Source organism: Enoplosus armatus, chromosome 13 (genome assembly GCF_043641665.1).
Source record: "Enoplosus armatus isolate fEnoArm2 chromosome 13, fEnoArm2.hap1, whole genome shotgun sequence".
Taxonomy (NCBI): domain Eukaryota; kingdom Metazoa; phylum Chordata; class Actinopteri; order Centrarchiformes; family Enoplosidae; genus Enoplosus; species Enoplosus armatus.
The window spans coordinates 13,274,738-13,297,657 of record NC_092192.1 but is presented as its reverse complement, the minus strand read 5'-3'; the positions used below and the strand labels follow the sequence as shown (position 1 = coordinate 13,297,657).

The 22,920-nt window shown below is 42.4% G+C and overlaps 2 protein-coding genes across 2 annotated transcripts in view; both read right to left on the bottom strand.

Annotated features, from left to right (window-relative positions):
* Window positions 1–8,148, bottom strand: part of pitpnab (phosphatidylinositol transfer protein, alpha b) — a 15,076-nt gene extending 6,928 nt beyond the window's left edge. The window contains exons 1-2 of the mRNA XM_070917175.1: window positions 8,112–8,148; window positions 3,394–3,424 (exon numbers count right to left, since the gene is read on the bottom strand). Coding sequence (XP_070773276.1) covers window positions 3,394–3,424; window positions 8,112–8,128 — 48 coding nt within the window. The 5' untranslated portion in view covers window positions 8,129–8,148. The remainder of the gene's footprint in view (window positions 1–3,393; window positions 3,425–8,111) is intronic.
* A 4,306-nt stretch (window positions 8,149–12,454) lies between these two features.
* Window positions 12,455–21,704, bottom strand: slc43a2b (solute carrier family 43 member 2b). The gene is made up of 14 exons (XM_070917264.1): window positions 21,545–21,704; window positions 19,351–19,387; window positions 18,869–19,015; window positions 18,645–18,700; window positions 18,455–18,531; window positions 16,200–16,292; window positions 15,959–16,092; window positions 15,140–15,330; window positions 14,884–15,036; window positions 13,964–14,096; window positions 13,648–13,780; window positions 12,948–13,021; window positions 12,701–12,824; window positions 12,455–12,616 (listed from the first exon to the last, which is right to left on the bottom strand). The coding sequence occupies exons 1-14, from the start codon at window positions 21,702–21,704 to the stop codon at window positions 12,455–12,457; spliced, it is 1,674 nt and encodes a 557-aa protein (XP_070773365.1).
* Between the last annotated feature and the right edge of the window lie 1,216 nt (window positions 21,705–22,920).

The window sequence follows — 22,920 nt, the reverse complement described above, 5'->3', positions numbered from 1 at the left end:
TGTAGATGAGTGAGCTTTCACTGTCACATACAGATATCCTTTTAGTTTTTTCATGTGTATCTTAATCTTAATCTTAAACGGTGGATTACTTTTTCTTCTGATCCTTTTCCTGATCACTACCTTCTCCTGTCCTCATCCCTGAATCCTCATAATCTCTCCCATACACACTTGTTTAGGAAGTTGACGGGACAAGAAGACCGACAAACTGTACACTTTCTCCGTATTTCATCCATCTCTTCCCTTTCTTCCTGATCCTGAGTGTGCATGTGAGTGTTTAACCACAGGACAATGGCTCCTTTCATTTCTTAATCACCTCTAATCCACCATATAACCTCTGTACAAAGCTGGACAAGAGCGCAGACACACTTACAACATCCCAAAGATGGAACAAGTCGATGCAGTCAGAGTTGTTCTATTATTTTTACAGGAATGAGATCACAGTTACTCTTCCTGTTCCATTGTTTATGTAAAACACCATTTTGTAAAGTGTGAGAATATTACAGGTTACATGTTTACACACATATAACAAAGCAACACCGCCCCCTGTGGTCAATTTGTACACCTCATCTTTACAGAGGAAACCCATGATCTAGGAACCAGAGTGGATTTGACATTGAAAAGTTTGTATAACTCATTAGTCATGTTGACAACATACGTGTGATTAGAAAGTTTGTAGATTTTCTTTAGAGCGCAAAGTCACAAAGTTTGACAGAACGTCTCACTACAGAGTCAAATTGAATTGAATTCTCTCCTGCACCTCAAGTGTGCCCAGCAGACAAGACTTAACTTAACTTAATTTTTCAAGCAGTGTTTTGGATGAACGAAGCATGGAGACAGAAAAGATGAGCACAACATAACAGAACATATAAGACACCATAAAAAGCCAATAAAGAAAGAAAGGTAAAATAAAAGATAACAAAAATCGACTTATCTATCTGTTCTGGGGCTTTGGAGAAGCACAATAAATGCACAAATGATTGGTGGGCAGTTGAAGCTGCTGTCTGTGATGAAATTGGTTTATCTTCATCTTCTACACTGGATTGTTTGAATGTTGGTACAAATGAACGATTCCAGAAAGGTGTTTTTCTTTCTGACACAAAACTTTAACATTAATGTTTTGGACTGCTGAAATGTTTTCTATCAAACTCAGTTTTACTCTAATAGGGTCCAGGAATACAAGTGATTGAATAAGCCTATGGTGGATTTCTTCACCTTAAATGACAACGAAACACTGACATAAAAGCTGGTCATAAATGTAGCTGCAGTTTTTAATATTTTGCAGTTAATGCAACCAAAAAATCTGCAACACATCGGTCTATTTTAATGTTATTAAACTGATTAAATTGAATTAATTTTCCTGCATCTAGAACATTAGGTTTTCACCTATATCACTTAATTTGACTGTCTGGAGGAAATTTTGAAGCTCTAGGAGTGGATTTCCATAACCAGTGACTGGCCTTAGGGAAGCCAAGAAGTGATTAGACTTTGGTAGTATTTCCAGATAAGTCATACAGCATTATAGCCGGAACTATGACATTAACAAGGACAGTGAATTGAGGCCAAATCCTAGATATATTTGCAATGGGACTAGATGGTTAAATTTTGATGAATTGTTTTAGCTACCTTAGGACTTTTGGCTGTTGAGAATGTGACCAGAAGAAAAGCATGAGTGAACAGAAAAGTCTCTATTCAGAGACTGCTCCATGACCTTTTGACCTATTGTGTGCATTTAAAAGGTTCCTCTTCCACAGCAACAGCAATGAAAGAAAAAGGGACAAAGACCCAGATAACCTGTGCCAATTTCTTATTATCACATAATGTGAATAATAAGATGATTTTGGGGAGAAGGAATACTTGTGACCATGATGGATTCAATTACTGGACAAGAGAGACAACAGAGAGAAAGTCAAATGTAAACTGGAGACTGTTCCCTCAAATCAGCAGCAGATACAGCAACTGCCGACTAAATAAATGGGATGCAGGAACAGCAAAGCCTCCTGGGTAATATTGTTGGACAAATATAATTCAACCTTGCCTTGTGGGGTGAGGCTATGTCCAGTTATACCAGAACTTCCTTCTTTCCCATAAAATAAAAAGTGACAAAGCTTCAGGTGGAAATCAGCCCCTGGCAGGAAGTTAACAGGCAGGAAATTCAATCCAGTGAATTCTTCAGGGGTTTCAACAGCTGGAACAGTCTCATTCAACAGACACTCCCTAAACAAAGAGATTAATCCAGAGTCGTCCCCCCGTGAAGGTACAACTGTTGTGCTTTTAGAAAGAATCAAATCGAATCACATCGTGTGAGCAAAAAGTGAAAGAATGGAAATCAAATCAAATCGATGATGGATTGAATCACTACACCCCAAAAGTGTTTGGACTGCAAACCTCCATATCTGGTATTTGGTGGCAAAGAACTGAAGAGCCAGAGGAAATGCACAGGGAAGAAATCAGTGGGACGTATTGCTTTTTCAAGTGTCAGATTTGGCTTCTTGATGTCCTATGACTGCTGTGGCTCAACGCATAAGCTTCACAATGCTGTTTTCATGAATTGCATCAATGAGATGAAACTTGGTGAAACTGTTTGACTTTCTTTGTCGATGCCAGACACAGCAGAGATGTTAAAGCTTTGAGAAGAGGCTGCGACTCAGTATTAGGAAGATGCTCCAAAGCTAACACCAGTTACCATCTCTTTGAGCACTCACTGGTGCTTTAACACTCATACTTGAAACTGTTTATTGTGTGTAAGAGCAGAGTAAGTGCTTGTTGGCTGCAATTGTCAATATCTACTTTTCATTGATAAACAGCACAAGTCAAATGTCGGTCACTACAGAAGAGTAAATTACTCTCATGTAAGAGCAAATAATGCATAAATATAAGGGTGACAGCAGGTGGGGGGAGGGGGGGGGTACAGAGGGAGTCATGCAAGTAGTTTCAGGTGACTCATTTACAATGCAGGCCTGAATAGAGGAGCAAACTGCAAGAGAGAAAAGAGGACGAGGACAGTGAAAGACTGTGCTGACTGTGTCGAGTCAATGCTCTATCTGATTGGGACCCTCTTTAATATAACGGATGCTCGTCAGTGCTGCAAAATATCAAGATAACAAGAGTTTTCCCCACAAGGTGATCCCTGCAGCATATTTCTCTGTGCATTGAGTGGATATGTGATATAGGTCTCAAGCATGTGTGAGAACACATGCGCAACTTAAATATACACACATAGAAAAAGTCCAAAGGCCATCCAAAAAAGAGCAGCTTTAGTGACAGCAGGCACACCGAATACAGCGAACTAAAGAATCTGATAACTAAAGCTGAGCCTTGAGACATTTTAGCACACACACACACACACACACACACACACACACACACACAGAAATATACTGAAATGAAACTTACCTCTTCAACAGAGATAGGAAGAATCACTCGACTGGAAGAGAAGGAGAAAGGACAAGAAGTTACTCAAGAAATCCTCAAGTGACAATCAAACCAAAACTTTGCTCCTCCTGAACGCTGCTCGGTGCATTAGTTTGTGTGTTGCAGCTGGGAAGGTTTGATTCTGTAAATCTGACGTCGGTGGGAATAACAAGCAGATACCATTCAAATCAAATACAGTCAAGAAAACAAGACATCAAAATCTAGATTCTTTTGGATTGCTTTGCCTTTAGATTGATACTTTTAATCGTTTTAATCAGCGCAAACTCAAAATGTCTATTTCTCCTGTGAACAATCCTGTCTGTCCGGTCATTTACAGGCTTTATAACATGACATTCATCATGCTTTAATTTGGCAATCCTGGACTTTCTCTGTGAAATGGATTAGCCTGGAGAAATCCTGTGAGTGACACACTGACAACATGAACTGACATCTTTAAGCATTCAGCTCAATACAGATCTGGACACCAATTATCTGGCAAACATGCATCTTTTCCACGATGCTGTCTCAGAGGGCTCTCCAGGCTGAGCTGTAGTAGGCCAACAGGGATTTGTAATGAGGAACTGTATGAGCTATACGAGCAGTTACATGGCAATCAAACAGCTATGGTGCTGACTTCAACTCTCATCGGTATCCCGGTAAGCACTTCACAAGTTATAACTTCTTAGAGGAATTTTACTCTCTTACAGAGCAAAGAGCAGACTGCCTGTAACACTGAGTCATCAGGAGAAAATAAATGATCTATTCTGAGGAGAAGATGATCAAATGCAAAAACTGAAATGTGAAACATGGTTTTCAGGTTGAGCGGTTCTTCTAAAAAGGTTTATAACAGTTTCAGCCAGAGAACATTTTAAATAAGATATCATTATCATTTTATATCATATATCATATCATATTATTTTACAGAATCAAGACAAGGTGTAGAAAAGATGCAGGATTATCATGTTTGTGTTGTTTATTAGAGGACTAAGCAGCTGTGGATTCTTTGTATTACGGTGCCCATACAAATAAAGTTATTTTTTCCACTTGTTAATTATAGCAACATGTAGCCACTTGTTACCATAAAGGTAGCTATAAATTGCATAACTTAATAAAAGTTACCATTGTATAAGACTATAAAGGCTGCTCTGCCCGGTGCAAAACAACTAGCTGTGTGCTCGCTAACCGCACTTCCTTCCTTCCCCCTCCTTGTGGTGTTGGATATGTCTGCTGCGCTTTTCAGACATGAAGCCCTGCGCTCATTACGTTTATACATTTGTTGACATTTTTCCTTATTTTATAGTTTTTAACTCTTTTAAAAGTTTTTATACAAAATATGCTTGAATGTTTCTGCAGGTCAGGTGATCCTCAGCACTTCCTAGTGGGTAGGAAACAAACACACAGGTGGCCAACAGTTGTTGTACTGGACCTATAATAGTGTAAGTAAGCTGGTGTATGCACACAGTCGATTTCTCTTGGATAAAAAAGCTTAACAATAACATTATTCATATACAAATAGCATTGTGTGGTTCGTGGGTTGCTGCTGTTTTGCCCTCCGCCGTATGTTGTTTGTATCAGACATTTTTTCTGTTTCGTCACTATGTTTACAAAAGAGTGTTGGGAAATGGAGCTGGCTAACAAATAACCACATAAGCCGCACACCAACAACAAAATGATGACATCCATGCCAGCACTCGTTCAGAATGAGCCGAGAACAAATTTGTTTTGTGTGCACAGTTTGACTGACTGGCAGCAAGCCCAGTGACACTGAAATAAAAAAGAATGATAAAACATACTACTACAGGAGTATGCATACAATATGTTGAACTACACAAACGATGCAAATGGGAAAGACAAGTGCAAAGTGACTCAGTAATCCATTATCAGTGTAGTGAGCACTATGTTTAATTCTCCTTATATCTATTAGACACGTTTACCACTATGATCTGATGATCAGTGTTTCACTTTTTAGGTAACTGATCTCAAAAAAGAAGTTTAACGTGTTGAGTTTAAGTTACATCAGCACTGTTGCTCTGGTAGCTGGTTATAAGTTATTGATGGTGACAAGAGAATGCAAAATTGGTTAAAATGACACAAGTTCATGACAACTTTAGAAATCCTTTGGTTTTATTCTTTGGTGATGTAGCCCCAGTACACTTTACAGACCCTCCCACACACACACATACAGTATTAACATGTGAAGAAAGACTCATTTTGTACACACACTGTTTCTCTGCTCTTTTATGTTGCATGAATGGAAGCAGCAGCTTAAACACACCGCACTACCTCCTTCCTCTGACACCACATACTGCACATGTACAGTGTGCAGCTTTGTTGATTGTTTTGTAACTATGTGATGTATGCCTAAATTCAGATAATCCTGCATCCCACTCGCCGCTGAATGTAATCTGGGTCTGAGTCCCGGCCAGACATTGGATGGGAGACCAGATGCTGCAGGGAAGGCAGAGACAGGGAAGAACTGCCTGCGATGTCAAATGACAATATGAAAATATGATTGAACTTACAGTACACCTTTTACTTTCTTTATGAAGTGTTGCAGATATTTGTGTCCATCAGCTAGATCAAATATTTATTGCACAGATTTTTGATTTTTTTTTACAATGCTCAGATCTTTAATTAAGTATTTTGTGTTGCTTAATATGTTAAAAAGAGCAAAACTTAAATGCTTAGTAGGATTTAGGCTTCAGTTAAATAAGGACTAAAGTCACCTTAATGCTCTCTCTCTCTCTCCCTCTCTCTCTCACTCTGTCTCTGCAAATCTCCTTGGTCTAAAGGTCTTGACAGGAAGATCAGGTGTCTCTCTGTTGCTTCAGAAAACAAACACCCCTCTTCTCTTCTCCACATCTTTTCTGTCTTCTCGTCTTATCCCTCTTTGAGTCTGTCTCTACTCTTCCACTGCCTCTACTCCATTCTCTTCATCACGTTGTATATTGCACAGTGTCTCGTGTGTTGCTGTGCACCTGCCAAAGCTCATGGAAGTCGAGAAAAAGTGGACCAGAAGTGATTTAGGTCAGTGGTTCAGGTGAGCAGCAGAGTCAAAAAACAAAACCTGTCTGTACTACATCAGGACATGGATCAATTCACTGTCTCTTGACCCCCATGGTGTGTGTGTGTGTGTGTGTGTGTGTGTGCATGTACAAGCCTCTTCATGTGGCCCTGTGTTGACAGTGTGTATACACGTATTCAGCATTTAATCGTGACCGATTTAATTAATTTCCAGGCAGACTGCTGAGACCCAGGCTCTCCCTAATCACTTCAGATCTTTAGCCATGCCATCACTCTCATCCTGAGCTTTTTTGAGCTGGGCCATTAATTGATTAAATGCATGTGGTGAGAAATCAAGACAATAATGGATGTTGATAAATGTACACGCATTTAAACCAGACTCTGGTCAATATAGATCAGATCGAGATCAGATTTAGTTTTTTTTATGCTGAAGCTACCAATAGCTGAAATGTGTGCCAATTTACAGTATCGCTCTGACCTTGCCATGTAAGTGCATCAAAAAACAGAGAAAATACATTTATAATTCAACAAAGATATTTGAACTATTTCATAGAAAAGAGGGTAAAAAACCCTCTGAAACTATACTGTGACACTAAAACCTTGAGGGAAACCAGACTGATGACTTTTTTTTTTTACAGGTGGGTCACGAGCTCCTTAAGGCAAAATGAGTGTGACACCTGTTAAGAGTGTGAAATTGAAGGAACCACCATCCTGTCTGAAGTCGACAACCATGACTAATATCTGATTTTTTTCATTTGAAGGCCAATATCTTCCCAGTTCATCTGCAATCAATCGGCCTTACCTTTATTCTATAACGACCACCTGATTCTGAGTATAGGCCTCAGTCAATTATCCTTACAGCACACTGAGGCCTGCAAAAGCAACGTGTTAAAGTAACGTGTTAAAAATCCCCAAATCTTTCCCTCTGCACGCACGATCCCACTTTACATGCCATCCCGTCCCTTCGGCCCAGCTGTCACAGTCTCTGAAATGTCTGACTGGTGCGTCAAAAACCTCTCCATTTGCCTTTTATTTTGCCAAAGCTTTGCAACCACCACCCCTACCTGCCCACTCCCACCCTTTCTCCCCTGGAGGCTCCCTCTCAACACCTCCCTATCTCCATTCCTCCAGAGGTAAATGCCGGAGTGCTCCCATCAGTCGTTTCACCTTCACCGCGCATCAATAACATGGCCACAGCGGCTTACAGGGATGGACGCTGCTGGCACGGCACGGCGCGGCTTACACCAGCCATCTCCCCCCTCAGCACCACCGCTCCTCCCGAGCATCCGTCATTTTAGCACCAGAGCAAAAAGGACATTTTATTATCCGCTACAGCGAGAGCCTCCCGATTTCACTTGAAGGCTCGTGATGTAAAATGTGAAGGGCACAGCTATGCCTGCGCCGGCTGCTGATGCAACTACAGCCGCCGCTTTTTTATCTCTCGGGTTTATTCGGTGAATGATTTCAGGGGTGACGGAGTGTCGCATGCATGAAAAATGATGACGGACATGGAGTCGAGCAGATACGGGATGTCGACATCACCCTGGCCGCACTCTTGTAATTCCACTCTCGGGCGACTGGCCACAATGTCAGCGCTGCGAAACCAGACGGATAAACGCGCACACATTCTCCCGTCACTCTCTCCCACACTGACACATGCACACACAGCTACTTACAATTCCTTTATGAGCATTTTTTTGGGCGGTGCAGTAGGCCTATATCCCAGAGGGAAGCAGCTCAATACAGGTCCAGAAACAGGGTCGATCCCTCCCTCCGATAGTCTCTTCTTTCTCCGCTTGCTTCTTTCCCACCTCTCCCCCTCTATGTCATTCTACCTCCACAGTCGCTTATTTTCTTCAAATTCACTTCCTGATCGGGGCCGCGGCGCGGCGTTGCTGTTGCGCGCAGAGCAGCGAGGCCTGTGCAGAGCAGACTACACCCAGAAAAGGATGGTTGCACCAGGGGTGGTTGGTGGTTGTGGTGGGTCCATGTAGCCTATAATGACAGGGATACATTGAGCCACATATACATGCCACATTTAAAAGAATAAGGACATTGACAAGCATATATCTGTAAAACTCAGCTCATACTGACTCTCTTTCACCCTACGAAAAACACCAGACTTGGGAGAAAAAAATAAAATAAAGTTCAAGTTTGTAATTCAAACTGAACAGATCGACAGAGGATGTAAAACAATATAAATAAAAAACCTACAAAACATCAGAGAAACCCCCCAAAATAAAATAAACGGCACAGGCTAAAATGAGCTTCCCTGAACCGTTTTTCTTGAGAGTGTGCTACACCCTCTGCGTCATCGCAGTCACGGTGACGTAGAAGCGTGGTTATTCACCATCAGAGTATATATGGGCATGACACGGGGACCACCACCGCTGGCTCAGACGCACGGTGCGTCAGCTCTCTAAGCCCTTTAAACAAAGTCCCCGCATCTAATGTGATTATCTGCCTCCAGAAATGCCAAACCCATTCCTGTCCGCTGGATGTCTGTCACTGACGGACATGAAACCATTTGCTTTACATTGCACCGACTGTCAGAGATATTTCCAATAACGACCATATGATAACATGAAACAATCAGCATGATAAACCCACATAGGAATGCAGGCTGGTCTGTAATTCTCTCAAGGACCCCACCGAGGTCCCCTGGTCACGCTTTGGTCCACCACCCACGGGTCTATAGGATGGCGCGTGATGAGATGACAAGACATCACAGGTCCCTAATCCAGTCCCACGTCCCGGAGATCGCGGGATGAGAGTGCGTGTGAGTCTAAAATTATGTAAGAGTGCACTGCTGTTGTATTTATAGCGCATCTGTATCCGTCTGCCAACATCCGCTTATCAGTCCTCTGTCTTCTCATCTGCACCGCGTATAGCCTACCTCCTGTCATAAATGTACACTGTAGTAGTACAATGAAGTGAGGGATCTATCTATCTATCTATCTATCTATCTATCTATCATGAGTCACTTGTTGCAAAGTGCAGCTGCATCATGAAGAGGTTGAATGTCATCTGACAATAGCAGGTTCCGTGATTTCTACTTATTTATTTTAATGTAGAAGGATTGTATATATGTCAAAAGAAAATTATCTGGATATAATTACAAAAAAGTTTTAAATTGTACGGTTTGGCCTGCCTGTTTTGATAAAGTGTGTTCTATTACTTTACACTGCCCAAATGCCTTTTACCATTTCCCCCATTTGTCTCATTGACTCACATCATCGTATACAGTAGAGCACAAATGAGAAAATGCACAGCGTTTAGAAGTATATGGCCAAGTTGTTCAACAAAACATGATGTGAATGGCCCACTATACATGCCTTATAGTGAGTCTACAAGGCAGTGGTCTCATGTTGCTTCTTTGAACTGTGTACCTGAAGAAACTACAGGGGTTGGCCAGCCAACAAACAGTCGCCTCACCAGCAGCAGCAGCAGCAGCACCAGACCAGCAGAGCTCCAGGAGCCACTGTCCCTGATGTGAGACACGGTCTCAGATCTATTCTCAGGTGACGAGAGGGGGCTGAGGTGTCAAGTGATAACCATCTGCTGGAGTGTGTAGTATCAGGTGGCAGAGCGGAGTGCTGACAGACCTGGTAAAACCAAACATGTAGTGATAGTGTGCCAGGAACATCTGGTGGAAAAACTCTGTTCAGAATTACTCTAAATCTCACCTGTGAACAAGCTTCCTGGGAGACATGGAGCCAGGAGACACCCTGTTCTTAGACACTGTTGTTAAATTGGATTAGCATTTTACATGTGAGTACTTTCACATGTTACATATGAAAAGTGTGTAGATATAGAAAGGCCTAATGAAGATCCGAATTTCAAATCCTCAATCAAAAATTGAGTAAATGTAACTTTAGATGAATTGCAATTAGGCCTAAAAGACCTAAATGTACCCTGGTTTCCTCATCCAGTGAGATGGCCCTCTAAAACACACTGCTAATACTGACCTCTGCTGGTTGGTTGCTCCACAACCTAAAACTCCATCAACTGCAAATTTATTCCATTTTACACCTTTTCTGAAATTATACCTTTCTTTATTTTATTTTTTTACACCTATACATGCAAACAAAGTACATGAATAAATAATAAACTTCACAAATCTCAAAGGGACACTGGACAGCTGAATTTCAAATTAAAGGCCTAACAATAGATTGTAAGGAGCCAGTTGCACTCTGATGAAAGACACTATCCACTTTATCAGTCGGCTTACACCTTCATTTTGTGTTTTGAGAGAGGTGGTTTTAGAAAAAAAATTAAAAACTGCAATAGCTATCACCACACTGATAGTTCTGCAGAGGAATAAAATTTCATCTAATCAGTAAACCCTTCATGCAGGCATAACAATATAAAAAAGCCACCCCTGAACTAGAGAACAGGGTTAAGATCTGCCCTGTTGTAAAGTCACCACACTTAGAAGTCAGCGTTAAATAGCCACAGTTTCTGCGACCAGGTAAGAATCACACAGATACAGTTACACAGAGACATATAATGTAGCCTGGTGAAAAAAACAGGAACAAGAGCAACTATTTAAAGAGATCCACTCATCTTTATTGACCCCCAACAAATTCTTCCATATTTAAACAGGACATGCCTGCACAAAAAACGAAACAACTCTACATTATCTTCAACGATACAAGAAAGAGCTCTATGCTAACGACACAGTATACGACCAGACGCATGAGTAGTTGCCAGCACAGCGCGCAGTTTAAATACATCATGAAATGTACGGAAAAGTGAGTGTAAAATAAAATAAATACATGTTTGACGGCAGGATGAGCTTAAAACTGGAGTGGGACTATTTCTCTAGAGAGGCATCAGTAGAGAAGTGCTGAAAGGAGCTGATGTGTGATGTGTGTGGTTAACAGGGTATAAAGTGCTGAATTTCTCTTGACAGTAGGTAGATAGACAGAATGAAACACTGACTTTAATCTGAATGATGATGATGATGATACATGCAAAACGAAGGTATATTCAAAAGGCACCTCTGGTAAAGTTAAAGTAGAAAAAGAAAACTAAAGAAAGCTGGAAATAAAATAAATACTCTAAACATGAATGTTTTGCTGTTAGCAAAACATACCGGTTTGACTGATGTCCTTTTTACAGAGTACAGCCCCAAAAAACACTAACATCCATCCAATACTACAGTATATTCTAAACTACAGTTTTATACTGTAATAAAAAGGAAAATAGACAGTCCTATAATGAATCATAATGACTGTTCTTTCTACTCGCTCGAGAAACATCAGCAATAAGGCTCCTCTCTCCTCCCTGTCACTCATTAATGCCATTTAGTCCACACTTACCTTAAACCATCTAAAACCCCCCAGCTGATGAATAGATAGGTAGCACCGTGTTATGGGATCTACAGTCAGGTTGATTTAAAGTCAACATATCAAACAAAACAAAAAAAATGAGACTCATAATAATTGAATCACTCACTAATAATGGTGAGGTTGGTCATGAGGGGGACATTAAGCAGCTTTGCTGGTTTCACAGGTGGAAACTCATGGTGTCCTCTTTGCCCCTTTTTCTGTTCATATGGGGAATATTTCTGAGGAAGGAGAGGAGGGAAGAAAAAGAGAAGCCAGAGGATTTGGGGGAATACAGAGGGCCGATGCCTCTTTCCTTTCACAGTCTTTCCTCTCTCTTGTTCTTCTTTTCCCCTCCACGTTTCACTGTCCTCCCCAGCGGCTGTCCAATAGACTTGTTTCCGTGACAACTGGGGCATCAGTTTATCTTGGTGGGATTTTGGAAAATGCAAGTGGCAGTCTGTTTGTGTGTGTGTGTGTGTGTGTGTGTGTGTGTACTCGATGGAGACCTATAACAGTTATACAGTATGTTTAACTATATATAGTATGTTTAAATATCATATTCTAAATAGTTAAGATTTCAATTCTCCTTTTGTATGTGTATGTGTACACATATTAGTGGATTGCCAATGTTTCTCAGTGAAACAAATCTTTCTTCATTCTCTGTTCTCCATTTCTCTGCATTTTCTCTAGACATAGGCCTCAGGGATGTCGGATCCGTTGATTCGGATGTAGATCTTAGCATTGTCCTCCCTCTGCTGTTGCTCTCTGTAGAGCGTCCGTCTGTAGCAGATCAAGTAGAGCGGCAGCAAGAAGCCCAGCATACTGAGAACAAGAAGTCCAACGTTGACCTGGAGGACGACACCAGAATTAGCCACGTCCGAAGGTTTAATTTGTGAGTGCGTGTTTTTAGGTGTGTGTGTGTGCAGTCATACCCAGAGTGGGTCTCCCTTCAGGGGTCCCATCATAGCCAGAAACAGGGGTTGCTGCAGTAGAGCAAACACAGCGCTGACCAGAGACTGCATGCCTGTTAGACTGCCAAACTGGGAGGAGGGATACCTGGAGAGACAGAAGCCTTACATTTGGTTTCTCAGTTTGAAGCTGCATCCGCATACAGAGGACAAATAATGATGATGATGTATGTGTGTGTGTGTGTGTGTGTGTGAGTATAGAGGTACTTACACAGCAGCATAGAGGCCGCCAACGGCAGAGTGAATGAAACCTCTCACTACAGTGTGCAAGATAAATGACACAATCTGAGGAAACATGAAAGTAGAAGAAGTCAGTCAGTTTTCTGGCCGAGAGTTAGATAAGAAGATCGATACCCCTCTCACATCTGTCTGTTAAATATGAAGCTACAGCCAGCAGCCGCTTAGCTTAGCTTAGCATAGAGACTAGAAACAAAGGGAAACAGCTAGCCTGGCTCTGTAACAAAGGTAACAAAATCCACCAATTTGCCTAGACAAAGCTAACTAACACAATTGCGTTTCTTAACACAATATATGTTGTTTGTTTAATCTGTATCCAATCTATGCTAAGCTAAAATAGCTGTCTCCTGGCTTATAAGCAAATTATGGACAGAGACAGGCAACTGTTTCCCCTTTTCTCATTACATTGACAGTATGTAGCATTTGTTGGAAATAAGACTTAATAATACAGTAATAAAACACTACAAATGTACAAATAATGTTATAGAATTCATCACTACTTGACGTACAGCAAAGATCTTGGATCATAACACTGATCTCAAAACGATGTACCTGCATCTAAATTTAAAGGCTCTAAAGGCCATTAAGACTTTGCTAGCCAGTCAAGTCAGTTGTATCCCTGAGGTACTTTGAAGGCCTGTGTGTATCTCCAATAGCTGAAGTGGACCACTCACCTGCAGGGGGAGATTAGGAATTAGGCTGGTGATACCAAATCCCACCAAAAGGACGTTTGTGAGGACGAATGCTCGCAAGGCATTGGTCACCTTCTGGGTCTTCTTGTCTCTGCGCTTTTTCTTTATCTCCCCCCTAGTGGTCAAAATCAGAAAGAAGAAGGAGACATGCACTGATATCACAACTCTACTTTGCAATAAAGGTTCATTTTTTGGTTCTATTCATCACACTGGCAAATAAACATTGCAGTAATGTCTGGGCCTATAAATGGAAAGGGGGGCTAAGGGCAGTCTAAGGAACAACTTGAACTTGACTCACTTGCTGCAGGGTTCCTTTTCCTCCTCACCATCATCACAGTCCTTCAGCTTCCAGTCCATGATCTGACCAATCACAGGAGTGGTCATCAGGCAAAGCAGCTGCAGCATGCCGAAGATGGAGGAGTACAGACTCACTGAGAGGGGGATCAGAATGAGGACAAAAAGGGTGTAAAAAAACAGCAGTGAATAATAGAAATTGAGAAAAAATAAGGAAGGGGAAGGGTTAGAGGGAAGGGTAAAAAGACGGAGGGTTCAGGACCTTTTTTCTACCTGGTTAATGTCTGTGACGGTTCAGTTAATCATTAGTCAGCCACATTGAGTGAAACAACAGTGGATACAGAGAAAACGGCTGTTCAAAAGTCAATTTGATGCCATTATGAGGGGATTTATGGCCGGGGGAGTAATGATAAATGAAAAGTGCGCCATGTGCTCATATGCTGGTGCTGAGGGGCAAAGTTCGTTAATGAGTACAACAAATGGTACCTGGTGGTTTTAGATTAAAGCTGAATGACAGCTGAAGGACTGGGTTATTGGCATGGAAAACAGCCAAGGTCAGATGATGAATTAACAACACTTGCTATGACAAAAGCCAGAAAGTAGTGGTAGTGAATCTAGTACAGCATTGTGATGTGAACCTATACAAGACTAGAGGTTAAATTCTAATTGTTGTCTAATGCTTCAGTAATCTACTGATACTACTACGGGATTTTAGTCTTACCAACTTCCATTCTCTCCACTGAAAATTCAGTGAGAACCAAGTTAGTTCAGCTGCTATTAAGTCATGAATCAAAGTCACTGAACAGTCATAAGACACAGCAAGACACAACTTCTAGGTAAAGCAAAAAAGAATCAAACAAGTTTTCATGTTCATCCACATGCACAGACAGAACGATACTCAAAAGAAAATGCAGAGAGACAGACCTGTGTTGAGGTCTCCGTCACTGAGCGACTCCAGGACGCTGTTCATGGCCCCCATGTAGAACAAGAGACGAAGCTGAGTGACGGACATGGTCACCAGACTGAGTATGAACATCGTGCTGGTGATAGTTTTCAAGAATGACTGGGCTGCAGAGGAGAAACAGAAACCAAATGTTAGAGTGAGAAACACAAAAGGAGGGTTTTGATTTCCACTAACTACACATTTTGAAGCTTTTGAATTCAGCGCTCTTACTCTCTTCTTGTGGCTTGCAGTCCATTTCCAGGTCCATGGTGGAGAGGCAGAGCTTGTGTCTGTCCTTAGTGGCCAGCTCCTTCTGCTTCAGGCTGTTACCCACGCTCAGACGACGGCCCACTGTGGTCACTTGGTTGTAGAACTGCTTCCCCGTGATTTTATGGTCAAAGCCCAGCCAGCTGAACTTGATCTTCACACTGAAGAAGAAGAGGAGGAGAGAGGGATGAAAAGGGGAACAAAAATAATGGGAGTAGAGGACAGTAGAGGAGGAAGGACAGAGGGAAGTTAAGTGACAAGGGAGGATGTCATGGAGGAATAATAAGAAAATCATGGATAGAAGATGGTGGCATACAGGAAACATGCATGTCACATTCATCTTGCATTTGCCATTATGCTAAAAGGGTACAATATGGCTTCCTGTGGAGGAAATCCTGCCTGAATCAGTCAACTGGAACTGTTTTTTTGCTGAACAGGCAAGTCAAGAGAGCGATTTTAATTAACAAGGATTTACCACAGGGATGAGTTTAGTTGATGAATGTCATCCTCAGCAGATAGACTTTAACCTGGGAGCATTACACTGCACGTTTTTGCATACTTTGGAACATACAAGAGACTATTATTTTATTGTCAGTGATCACTGTGTCAGTGCATACTGTTACATCTGGATCTGTGGGAAAGGCTCCCTGAAAATGAGAACGTTGACTCTGCTTGTAGAAATGGAACAATACTATAGACCTACATACAATTAGTAACCAAATGTTGCATATCCTGTTGTTTATAGGACTTTTACTGTCAATGTTATCTGTGTGCCACTGTGCTACTAACGTGTAGTCCATGTCCTCTGGTCCTGGGAACGGTTCAAGTGGCCAGTTGAAGAAGCAGTTCAAGAAGACCAGCGCAGCGCAGGCAGCCCACACCACCAGAATAGTGATGAAAGGTATGCCAAGGTCATAGATCACCTGAGCACATCAAAACAAAAACAAAAAAACAGAGGAGACAACAAACTGTTTACACATGTAGCGTCAGTGCAGGTGTGTGGATGTCTGCAAGGTGATTTCAGTGTTACCTTGACACCAGGAAAGGTGACAGCTGAGGAGGCGTAGGAGCCAATCATCAGGGCGATGAATGTGGAGCGGAGGTCCCCAAACATGTTAGGGAGCTAGAGAGAGAGAGACAGATAGACCAGTTAAACTTTCAGCTAAGCACATCATCACAACCTGTCCTTATTGTACTCTAGAAACTATAGAAGTTTGCTCAAACTTGCAAATGAAATGAGATTTATTCCATTGTGTATGTTAGTATAAAGGTTAAACCATCTACAAAGCCAAGATCATGGTGATTTCAGCTGCAGTGTAGCTGCTCTAAGCTCGAGGCCGGGGACAGATTGGGGACACTGTGTGAGGATGGTGCCTACTGACACCGGGGTCAGAGTGGACAGTGGGGACCAATTAGCAAGCAGACATGGCTCTACAGAAAGCACATCAGAGAAAATAAAACACAACAAAGTGACATGGAACACCAGTGAAAGCAATATAAAACAGCATCACATAACACACGCAGCTGTTCAGCACAACCACACAAATTCTGACAGTGCTGATGAATTCTATACAGCTGAAACAATCATAGGGGGTGACTGAGGTGAGGTGATATTTTCTCCTTCTTTTCCTTACTCCCGTTTGAGGAAAGAGAACAGAGTTGTGGGGAGAAAACAGAGAAAACAGGAGACGGTGGGTGGCAAAACATCCAAATACAAAGGCATTCACAAGCTGTTCTGTTTTCAAGAGACTGAACAACAACAAGCACATTCAATTACATAAGGCTGGGGAAGCTGAAGATATGTGTTTGTGTGTGTGAGCACCCAAGTTACAGTATTTCCCAGCAATAAAATCTACTTAACTGTCCCAATGGATTTTGAAACATTCCAGATACATTAGCAGCTGCTGGGCAAACCTGAAGGGGAAAGGTGACCTGACAACTGACATGGGCTGGGAGCCAGTGGTGGCTGCTGAGGGCAGCTGAGTATTACCTAACACCCCTGAGCTGTGAATGAATGCCTGTAGGTCTGAGGTGGAGTTATGATCAAGGAGTCAAGGAGCAGCATAGACTCTAATGATTAACCAAACGCTGAGGTATATCAAGTTGTGAAGGTCGTATAAGACTTTGGGGGCCTCCAAAAGGCAGATGCAACAAATACCACATAGGAGGATGAACAATGTACATCACAGTGAGAGCCTGTGGTAGTATAGAAACGGGGCATTTTATTGGGAGATTTACTGGAGTAGAGGCCCTCTCTAGTGAGCAGCATCACCATGGTACAGCCCAGGACTCCTGTGTGAGTCACCGTAGGCTGAACGGATGACAAGGGGAGGGAACAGGAGGATGAAGAACAGCAGGGAAAGAATGCAAAGGAATGGTGAGGAGTCTTAAAGAGCATCAGTTGTTTTTCTGCCCCTGCGTATCTGTGGTTCTGCTAAATCTTAAAAGGGAATTCCACCGATTTCACACATCAAAGTCTGTTCACAGGTCTTGGGAAGTCCTACTGCATTAAAAAACCTGAAAAAAGACAATATTTCTGCTTCTGCTGCACTGGTTTTATTTAAACTGTCCATGGTGAGTCTGACAGTGTTATAGGTGTGCCAGTCCTCTTTTAAGTTTTCCCTGTAAACTCAAAATGAACCCTAAAAGAACATGAATGGGAGACTGATTCTTTCTTGTAACTTACTATACAACACGAAACTGCAAATTAGAGCTGTAGCTCTACTCTGCAGCCTCATTATTCCATTATTTGCAGAGGAATTCTGCATTGCTAGTTGTGCTTGAGTACATCAGTTTCCAAATATTAATTCATGTGATTAGTGTCTTTTAATGCATGCACATTACAGTAAGTGCATGTGTTTATGTAAAAAGAGAGAAAAACAGAGAGATGAGCAGCTCAAAAGCCCGACAGCTGCTATGATGTTCTTGCTAAAGCACAATAATAGATTCAGTGGAAAGTGATAATGAACCATTCCATTACTCCCTCTCTGTCCAATCAACCCCCCCCCTCCCCTCCTGCTATCCAAAGCTGAGCCTGGTTGTCTGCAGGAACACAGAGTGCAGTGTAAGAAGCCAAAAAAACAAAACAAAACAGAATGCCAGACAGGAAAGGAGGGAGAGGGGGAGCAGGCGGCGAGCCAGCAAACTATTATAAGAGAGCAGTAACAGGGAGACAAAGACCCATGAAGATGTGAAAATATACATCTGGACAAACATTATGCGGCAGGTGCAAAGGCTCTGCAGCAGAAGGATTATAAAAGCACACACAACCACGCATACACTTACTGTGAGAGAGGTGAAGGTCATGCACATGCCCCCAAAGCCATTGAAAGTCAGGGCAATGAAGATAAGGACGGAGAGTTCTGCAAATGACACAGACGTTAGTTCATGAGTCTGTCAACAACCAAACTACTGTGTACATTGTTTCAAATACAGTGCAAAAAGGTACACAGGAGTTCTCTTCAGGTGGACTTACCATTTGGTTTGTAGGATCCGTAAGCAATGAGCAGACAGGACAATCCGAAACACGTGCTGAAAATAGACGATCGCGTCAAATACTGATGAATTTAAGTTGCCACCTATCTATGGTATTGTTTTGCTGTATTCCCAATACAGTTTTACATATTCCCAATACAGTGGAAGTGTATAGAATTTAACATCATGGTTAGCCTGGGATAATTTCTTCTCTTCTTTGCTTACCTGCCCAGCAGGCGTAACTTGCGAGGCCCATATTTATCCATAACGATCCCCAGTGGCAGGGTGATGGCGGAGAGCAGGAAGGAGCCCACTGTGAACGCTAGGTTCAGCATCTCATCCTGTTCTTTACAAATCAGCCAACCGTTCATCCTCAGGGGCCCATCCATAGGGACCAGGGGCCTCATCTCCACTCCGTCTCCCAGACCAACCACAACGCCCTCACTTTCATAATACTCAGCATACTCATCGGGTGTCGGCGTTATCAAGGGCTGGGACAGATTGTAGCTGGAACTGTTACCTGAAGGACATGATGAAAGTAGGTAGGACGAGGTATTAGATACACTGACAAAAAGACGCCTGGAGAGGACAGGCAGTTGAGATGGTTCAGGTTGCCACAATGATACTGATACAGTAAAACATCATCCATAAAGACTGAGTGGTGTGAATAATCATATGACTGTGTAAGGTTGAGTTCAGCTGCGCACTCCTGCAGATGGTTTAGAGTATAGTGAGCCGTGGCCTCTTGACATACAGATGAAATGTGAAGGTGACGTATTCACAGGATCCTGATATATCAACACAGAGTGGGCACATGTGCACTGAACACGTGCAGGGGTCGGCGTATGGAAAAACCCATACTAGAAACCGGTGTATAACATCATATCAGGGGCAGAAGCAAAAGAGGCCTGGAGACAAACTTTACTTTACATACTTTTATACAGTTTAGACGCACAGACAGATTAAAATGTGCCATCCTGCCTTCACTGAGATGCTATTTGGATTTTATTAATACATATGGCAATAAACTTTACATTATCATCAGAACCTGCTAGAAGATAATGAGAGAAGGTACAAAAGTCCGGCAGAAGTCCAAGTGAGGGAGACAGCAGCAGTTTGGGAACTTATTGGACACTAATGAGCTGATGTTTTCTGGATTACACTTCCTTACACCTCTATGGTATCAGCCACCCAACGTCTTTGTAGGCAAGCATTTGTGTGTGGCATCCCTGTGTGACGTGCTTCATAACAAAGTGGCAAAGTCTTCTTCAGGAAATCAGATCACACACTCTGGAGCAGAGCCGCAGGGAGCAGCTGGTTGACAAAGTACACGTCTGAACGTGCACACAATGCTTGTGTTGTTGTGGCATGTCTTGCAAGAAAGATTTGACTGAGCAGGAGGCTGCAAAATTAGCTTTTGTCAAGCTCTAACCATTCCTCTGATATCTCTGCTGCATGTGCACAAAAGCCTAATCTGCACTGCATCATCATTATCTTTTTTTAGCCACCATTTTGTTTTTACTGTCTAGTCCACCCATGGTCTGAATTCTACTGTTCATCACTTTGCTATCAGTCTTCTCTCCCTCCCTGTTCTTTATCAGTGGACTTTAAGCCTCCATATTACCGTAATAAAATTCCGCCGTGGATCTCTCCGTTGCTCTATCACATGTCACATGCCTGAAAAGAGCTGAGCTGGTGCTGATGTCCTCTCCCTCTTATATCATCAGAACAAGATAAGACTGACAGCCAGTGCTCCAGGAAGTCACCTGCAGTCGTGGATGCCCAATAGTTACTTCAGTGGTGAGTCTGCTTCTGTGCCAACACACAGCATCACAGCTATATCCTATAAAATGGTGCACCTTTGCTAGTAAAACATGACTAGAATTAGCCTTGAGTAATTGAAGGTTTAGGGTTGAATTTTAGGATATGTTACTAGTGATGCTGAACAGGCCGACAAACTGTCAGACAAAGTTGCATCACTTGCAAATGAGGAGTAATTGAAGGAGTTGGGAATACATCCTCCAACAAATCACCAGTCATATCAATCAATTGTGTAAACTAACTAGGAGATAGGGCGGCTACTAGTGACAGAGGAAAACTGAATCCAACCAATAGTTTAGTGTCTGTGGGATTAGCAGGGCTCGCCACGGTCAGCACATGGGGCACGACACAGTGTCACCTGGGGTCCAAAGGATAAGTCTGGCCTGACTCCTCTCCGCATTCCCTTTTGCTTACTGTCTTCTATAAGACCTGACTGGGGCCATTGTGTGCATCAATTCCACCTTTGTACTTAAAAAACAAAGCACCTGCCTTGCAGTGTGATGAGAAAAAGAGAGAGAGAGAGTGATGAGGAACTTGGGGTGAGGGCAAAGGGACAGCTGATCCAGTCCGTCATTGATTTATCAGTTCCCTCTCAATCAGTCTGCTGCCATGTCTTCAATTTAGTTGGAGCCGCTGGAGCCTTTTACTCTTTAACTTTGACAATCTGCGACCCTGCTCTCTCTTTAAGTTAACTGATCAGGTTTAATCTCCTGAGTCCTTAAAAAGCAGCTCATGGCCCCTTCACAGAAAACACTTATTCTTCCAAGACAATGGAGGAGGCAAAAGGGCAGCAGTGTTAAGTTACATCTCTTGAATAAAACCTTGCTCCCTCCTTCGCCCTAACTCATGATGATGCTAACTGACTGTCAAGGCATCACCAATCCTCATTTTAACAGGTCATTGGAGTACATTTGAGGAAGGAACGCTTCCCAAAATCTAAGAGTTCTGTACTATAACCACATGAAGGGCAGATGCTATTTGTCTTTCCTAATGAGCAACTGCTTCATCTTAAAGGCAAATTAAGGGAAATATAAAAAGTGACAGAGAAGTGATGTGACAAGTACAGCAGCTGTGACTCACCCTCCTCGTTGCAAAGGTAAGAGTAGAAGCCTTCTGACTTGAGCATGATGAGGAGCGATCCCCATCCCAACAGCACCGCGGAGAAGAGCAGATTTTCAATGATAGCAGTCACTGCCATCCACCAGCGCCGGGCAAACGCTGTGGCCAGGGTCGGAGGCATGGTTGAGGGAGAGGAATTAAAAGCAGAGAGGGGAGAAGAACCAGAGGAGAGATATGTAGAGAGTAGAGAGAGAGAGACCACCAGAGAGGAAAGAAAAGAGCAAGCTGGAAGCGCAGAGATAGCCTCCCTGACTGACGCTCGGGATGAAGGATCACTGATCACTTATCTGTGAAGAGAAAGGCACAAGAGGAAGGGGGAGGTTTTATAGTTAGCCTATCACTGAAGACACTGGAGGACAGGAAGGTTCAGTTTTTATAAGATCACAAGATAAAAGCACTTCACTTTGAACCTAACTGAAGATAACTGGTCATACTGTATGACATAAAGTGAAAATCATCCTGTGGATTAAACACATGCTTTGTTGTTAAACACAAACTTTTTGATGAATTGAAAGTCCTTCCAATTAGACACAAAGGAGAGGTAATGGCAGTAGCTCTGAAGACCTAAACTAACTAATAGTAACAATGGATGGCGAATTATTAACTCTCCTGCTAGTGCAAAGATCATTACATCACTCTGCTGCGGGGACAAATCTCTTACATCACACTATAGGCAATAATAACTGAAGAGGCATCTATGGTGGCATCACAGAGTTTCTGCTGTGGAAAAAGACAAACTGGTCCAAACTGGATAAGAAAGGGGGCTCTCTCCCCCCTTCTCCCCTAAACAGCCCCTAAAACTGTCCCCCCAGGCCCATCCAACCGCAACTTTCCTCTGCAATTACTGCAGAGCGTCCAAAACATAAAGGAGCTTCCAGATAAACAATAAACAAATCAGCTCTCTCACACTCACTCACATACTGTACATGCACCCACACACAATCTGTTCAACCAGTAAGATAAAAGTAGTTGCAGAGTTAGTTGTAGCTCTCATGGAAAATGAATGAGCAACATGTTATGATCAGGGATAGCGTGTTTCTGTCTGCTGTCTCATTTAATTAAAAAACAAATCTATTCCCATTATTCATTCATTTTTCCACAATGCAAAATACATTACAGGAACTTCCTTACCTCTTCAGGCTGTATAGGCAGCATCATCCAGCTTCATACTTCCTTTTGCACTCTGGACCAGTTAAGTGACCAGTTATCTGTGAAAAACCAGGTTTATATATCTAGGCGTCCTCACATGGCGCCCCCTATTGATCATTGGCTGTCTGACGTCTGCACCACGGCCAACCAGCACTCAGCAACATTGTACACATGCCTAGCACTTCGAT